Source organism: Athene noctua, chromosome 19, assembly GCF_965140245.1.
Source record: "Athene noctua chromosome 19, bAthNoc1.hap1.1, whole genome shotgun sequence".
NCBI classification, from domain to species: domain Eukaryota; kingdom Metazoa; phylum Chordata; class Aves; order Strigiformes; family Strigidae; genus Athene; species Athene noctua.
Genome location: NC_134055.1, coordinates 6,282,302 through 6,288,730, shown reverse-complemented (window position 1 = coordinate 6,288,730; position 6,429 = coordinate 6,282,302). Strand labels below are relative to the sequence as shown.

At 46.1% G+C, this 6,429-nt stretch overlaps 1 protein-coding gene across 1 annotated transcript in view; it reads right to left on the bottom strand.

Annotated features, from left to right (window-relative positions):
• Positions 1-903: 903 nt before the first annotated feature.
• SLC43A2 (solute carrier family 43 member 2) overlaps positions 904-6,429 on the bottom strand; it is a 32,914-nt gene continuing 27,388 nt past the window's right edge. Inside the window, exon 14 of the mRNA XM_074922503.1 lies at positions 904-6,263. Within this exon, the coding sequence (XP_074778604.1) occupies positions 6,102-6,263 (162 nt within the window). The 3' untranslated portion in view covers positions 904-6,101. The remainder of the gene's footprint in view (positions 6,264-6,429) is intronic.

Here is a 6,429-nt window from a genome sequence, read left to right as displayed (position 1 = left end):
CGGCTGCGTCACGGCGCCACGCAGGCGTCCTGCCCCCAGCGCCGCGCGCGCGAGCGAGCGCGAGACCTTCCCGCCCTCCGCGGCGGCGGGAACGAGCGTTGCCGTCAGCGCCATCCCCCCCCCCCCCGCCCGCCATCCCGGCCTGAGGGACACCTACCCCACCCCAGCTCCGCGGGGCTTGGGACACGCTTGGGGAGGAGGAGGGCTGGCAAAGGAGGGGGCTGTCAGGGTGAGGGGGGCTCGGGGTGGGGCTCCACCAACACCTCGCGGCTGGAAAAGCCCTTGAAGATCCTCCCGTCGAACCGTTAACCTCACCCTGACCCTCCTCAGCTCCACCGGCTCCCTCAGCGGGTCGGGATTTACGGCGTTTTCTTTTTCAGTACTGCCGAGCAGCAGCCCCCCCGAACTGACGGTAACCTCAGCTATTTATCAGAAGACAGTTGCAAAAAAAGCCCTTTTTTGGGACCTGTACTCAATAAAAAAAAACAGCTGAAAGCACTAGTTTTACTACTTGGTCACGGGAATCGCAGATCAAGGGTTGTCTTTATTAGATGGGCAAAATGGAACGCCATACATTTACCATCACCAAGCTCAAGCATGGATAACCAAAATGTGCAGCTTGCCTCTTGCCACCCTGCAATCCTTCTGTAGCATTCCCAGGTAAGGCTAGAGTTGTTCATCTTCCATTATTTGATACCCGTTCACTCTCTATAACTCACCTTGATCTCTTAACCCGCTGTCTATATTTAAAAAAACAACAAAGAGATCAAAATTTTCTCAGCGAGAGATCCATTAAAATCTGGCTGTTAGCTCCCAGCCTAGAGATGAAAGAGTCAAGGAAACGACGTGCAGCCAAGCAATTTGGCAGATGACACCATGTATAGCATTCACGCTTACATAGTCTCATTAGGAACCAAGCAATACCTTTATTATGTTCAGCCTCAAAAGGAAAACTAATGATTAACTTAATACCACATTTATTTTTAGATAGTACTGCAAGAACACACATCACCTTACAAACACAGAAAAGATGACACAGGCCTGGCGCAAGGGGCTTACAATTCTACTTTGACAAACACTACAAAAAAAAATGTTGTGAACAGGACCCCCTAAAGCTGTCAGATTAAGTGGGGGCTTTCTGAAAAAGGGGATTGTCCCCAGAGTAAAAAGCAAGTGACAGGGTCAGGCACAAGGAAGTGACAAGCAGCAGCAGGAACGATGACAACGTGGAGCATAGGACACTTGATAAAAACACTGCGCAGAGACAGGCTGGGCAGCACTGGGAGAGAAACAAGGACTTGGAGGGTTTATAATTAACATGTAAGAATGCATCTACATAAACACATCATTGTTTCAGAGCTATTCCAAAGATAACAATGTGAAATACAAATCAGACATAGCTTTAATTTAAAAAAAAAAAACAAAAACAAAACCAAAAACAAAAAACCCAACACACAGTCCCTTCTCATCAGGAATCCTACTGTAATACTAGTTTCCATTATGATTTCATCCTTTTTACCCTGCAGTATTTGGTTTATATTTTGTGGCATATTTTCCAAGTTCATCAGCCTGTCAAGAAAGAAATCTCCTACTTTAAAACATTTCAGTGATTTACTGACTTAGTTAAAATCTCATTCTCCTACAATTTTCCATTGTAGGCATAGCATGAAGAGGCCAGGCTTTGTTGTGGGAGTTGAACATTTTGATCACTGTAGCAGCATTGCAGTTAAGTTGGAGTCTCAGCAAGATTTTTTTTTTTTTTTTTGCAGGCATCCGTGTCCAGTTTCATCTCAAGGATCCAGATACTCTGTGACAGTAACTGAATAAAGTTGTAAGTGTCCTATTAAGCAAAACAGCACAGATTTTCTCTGCTACTTGATAGCATCATTGCACTGGAGCTATAAAGATTGTATTGATGAGGCTTAGGGACTGACAGATCAGTAAAAAGAAAGAAGCTGTCATCCTTCCCTTGCCCACTCTTCTAATTTTTTAATAATTTTTTTAAAAAAATATGGATGCATATTAAATGCATGCAAGTCAGTAGAGGCCAGGAGCAGTGTTTCCAGAAGGTGCAAGCACCTCCACACAGCAACATCCTTGACTGAGGGCTCCTACAAACAGCAAGTACTCACAGATCATGTTTCTGCTTCACGACATTCAGCTGGGGATGCTTCTGTGGAGGCGATGAGGTCTCTCTCATGACCAGCCTCCTTGTACTTCTCATATGGATGAGGGTAAGGGGGTACAACAGGCATAAAAGACACCCCTACAAATTCTAGCATTAAGAATTACAAAAGTAAGTTAAACACACTGACCTATATTTGAGCTATACAGGTAAATGCATTATTGATTTAAATCGATGTGACTCTCTTTGGTCTTTGGTAGCCCGTTGATTTTTTCCACAAGGTGGCTCATGCACACAGAAGAGCACATGAGGAATCTTCTTGGTCCTGCATCCTTTGGCTAGAAAGCAGCAATGCTGTTTTCCCACTCCAAACATAAGTAATCCACACTTACATCTCCAAAGCATCAAAGAACGAGGCAAACAGCCCATGAACAATCACGCCTAACAGGACCATCCCAAGTGTTTGTTTTTGCACAGTGCAAGACAACATTTAGAAGAGGCTGAAGCCTGAACACCCTGTCCTCCCAGGGGCTCACCCCTGCAGGAGGTGTGGTATTTAAGCAGTTATGCCACAATCAATAGAGTATTTGCACATCTTGCACACAGATAAGAGGGTTTTTTTGCTAGATAAATTTGAGACTCCTTTTGAAATTAATTTGGTTTACAACTGTCGGAGTAAATTAAACCCCACATCAGAGCAGCGTTTCACCTAGTCCAGCATGTATTTTCTCCCATCTTTGACCAATTTTTAAGAGACAGAGCATGTAGAACAGTAATCTTTCCTTGGCATAACCTTCTTATTTACAGCAACTTAAAATCTCCCTGAGTTAGTGGATGCATCAGACCATTGTTTAACCAGCCCCTTTTTGAAAAGTTATACTTCTGTTCCCCACTAGGTTCTGCAGCAGTGAATTCTAGTTTGACTTTGCACTGCACGAGAAAGCACTCCCGTTTGTCTGTTCAACTCCAAACAACTATAACTCCCTTGTGCACCCCCCCTTAGTCCTGGTGCCTGCAACCCAAAGGCACGCTTTATTCTCAGTCTGCAGAGCTTTAAACTGTGAATCGAAGGCATGAGCTCTATTCCCCACAGCTGACCAGCAGCTTCTAAACACCATGGCACATCAGCAGAGACACCGACCACATATATTCACCATTTTATCAGATGAAACTGGGTTAGAGGATATTCCTAATAAAGGGCAGGAACAGGGAACTGCAGTAGGAAGGCAGATGGCAGGAATGAAAGGGCGTTCTTTAATTTAGCTGCATGTACTGCAAAGGCAGCATCACCTCCACTGTGACTTCATGAAAATCTGCCACTCTGTATTCCACCACTTTGCAAAGCCATTTATATCAGGAATTTGAATGACACAAGAGTGGAAGCTATCACATGCAGTATTCTGAAACTGAGGTGGAAGCAATGCTGAGTTAGCACAGTGACACCTTCCAACAGCTGTCTCTATTTTAAGACACTGAGCCTGAGGACTGTGGCTCAGACACTCACCTGTCTGAGCTCTTACTAAAAAAAGATACTTAATCTGTCATTGTCATGTCACAAATATCTCAGAGCAAGAGTAGGAATCTTCTTAAAATATTTAGGAGTAAGTATAGTAATACGAAATGCAGAAACCTGCAGAAAGCCCTCTGGAAATCTAGGCAAGCTGTACTACTGCTGGTGGGTCTCTGAACATGTACTTGAGAAAATGCCAGGTGAACACAAAAATTAATCAAAACTGCCTCCTTAATTATTGCTTGACACAAAAGAAAGAAAAGCTGGGAAGGTCACAAAATCATCACCAAAGCTAGAGGCCAACAAAAGAGAAAAACTTCTAGAAGAATAAAGTGTTGACAGCAGGCGATAAAGCTGTCTTGGGACAAACACATTTAATAAAGGCAACACATTAAAAAAAAATCCACAATGTGTAAAATACTCAAGTGGTAAGTAATTTCCAAACGAGTGTCTGAAGACTAGAAGGTACCGTGGAGCGGAGTGGCACCCGAACTGCCCGCCGGAGGCGGCGACTCGAGATGGCGCTGCTGTCCCGCAGAGCTGCCCGGGGCTGGCGGCCACCAGCCAGGGACCCGCCGGTTGCCAGCCCCTCCTGCCCGGGCTGCTCCTGCCTGGGCTCCTCCTGCCCCGGCTCCGCGAAACAGGTCACCGAGCTGGCTCTTCTGGGAAGGCGAAGACCTGGCAGGGCTGGGCGTCTGCACGCTTCAAACCATCAGCAAAGGAACCGACGCCCAGTTTCCAGGTAATTTCTCAAATGAAGGTCTGTGTGCACTGTTGTTTCTAATCCCCAGCTTAGAGCTAACAGGGCAGCGATTGACTCTTGCACTTTTCCGACCAGACATAAAGAAGTTGAATGACTCAGCCCCTGTCAAGCTTCGCAGTAATGCAGGAGCTAGCAGTTCAGAAAGCACCACCACTACCATCTTCATAACTGTTTTATTTCTGCCCCCAACCTTCCTGCAGCCACTAGCTCAGCCCAGCCCAGTGCGTACGTTCATCCTCAACGCTGCACAGTTCCTGCTCCCAGCAGGTCCACGCAGTGCAGTGATTTAGTCACAAGGCTACAGAGGCTGAGCTACTGACCTCAACAAGGTTAAGGGCTGAAAAGTCAACTTTAAACAAGACTTAGGAAAACCTCTATAAAAATAAGCAGGTTAAGAATTCCCTTTGTATTCCCTCCATGGTGAACAGGCCTGGGGCACCTTTATACACATCTATTGCTCTGTAAGTCAGTGTCACCATACAATCACCACATACTCTGTCCAGACAGAGCATCGATGTTGCAGAAGGTTCTTAGTACAGCCAAACCGGCAGCTTTTTGGTCAGTCACAGTAACCTGGTGTTCAGCAGCTTGGGGGCTATTATCAGGACAATGTAAATAAGCTATGGCTAGAGGAAGAATTACATCACCACATCACCCTGCCATATGTCCACAGGATCCAGTTACCAGACACAAAGGAGTGTTCTGCACAATTCTTTTCAACAGAAAGTCAGTTCACGACACGTGAACACCAAGGTATTTGGAGCCACAGAACTCAGCTTTAAGAAGGTTCTCCACTTTACACGCTGCTGCTCCCTTCCCGGAGTCATGTTGGAGGGAAGAGGCAGCAAAAGGCAACAAGTCTCAAAGCACTTCATCGGTAAACAAGATCCAATTCCTATCTCAAAGGTTCCAGGACTGCAGGCAGTTTAAAAACACGTACAGGTGGTTTGCAGGCCGGGAAGAGGAGGAATTCCAGGCCTTTGAAGGCTTGGTCTAGGACCAAGCAGTCCGTTAGACTCTTCATTTCGGTGTGGAAGGCAGATCCATTGCTGTCTGTGTTGTTTGCATTAATAAAAGGTTTGGGAGCTGTCAGTGCTAGCAGCCAACATTTAGCAATACACTGAAGCTGTGCTCATACACATAGGAGTAAAATCCCCTTCCCTGCCGCAGAAAGAGTCTGGGGTATGTCTGGATAGACATTAAAACCACTGGGTCCAGCTACATATCAAGCAAAAAGACCATTATGAAGCCTCAGGGAGGGAGGGAGGAGAGTGCAGCTCACATCTGAGACAATGTCAGCCAAGGTCAGGGGAAGAGGGGGAGAAAGCAGACTTCGGTGTGCTACATTTGCAAACTCAAATTATGGTCTTTCTTCCCTCTTCCCCCATCCCTTTATTCCTTCTCTCCCCAATTTCCTATACAGAGGCTGCCACTGGAGAGTGTGATCAGGGGATAATTTAAGACACAGTATCTGTGTGGCTTTTGTAAAAAGGAAAACTGTCCTGTGTTCTGGAGTAAGGAGTGGGAAGTCTCCTCCTGCCACATATCTGAGGAAAGCTCAGTCATGATGTCCGGCCCTCACTCCAATGATGAGCAAAGACTGGCAGAGCCAGGAGAGAAAAAGCCTGGCTTTACACCACAGGTAGAACCCACGGATGTGGTAGGAACCTGTACAGGGGAGGCTGTACTTGAGAAGCACCAGTTTAAACAAAGGCTTCCTCATTGGGAGTGCCATTGATTTTGAAGAAAAGTTTGGCATCATCCATCTTCTGTTTCTTTTCTCTCTCTAGCCTGCGTCTGTAGCAGACCAGGTAGATTGGAAGGCAGAAACCCAGTAAGCTCACACCAAGCAAGCCAACATTCACCTGGAGGAAGAAAGACAAAACAAAAATCAGGCAGGCCAGGAAGATAACAACCCAGTCACGCATGCTGAAGCGTCAGAACCCAGCCCACGTCACTCAGCTGTGGGCAAACCAGGAGACGCCCTGCTCAGTGTATTGGCAACAACCTCCACTGTATTTATATTTACCC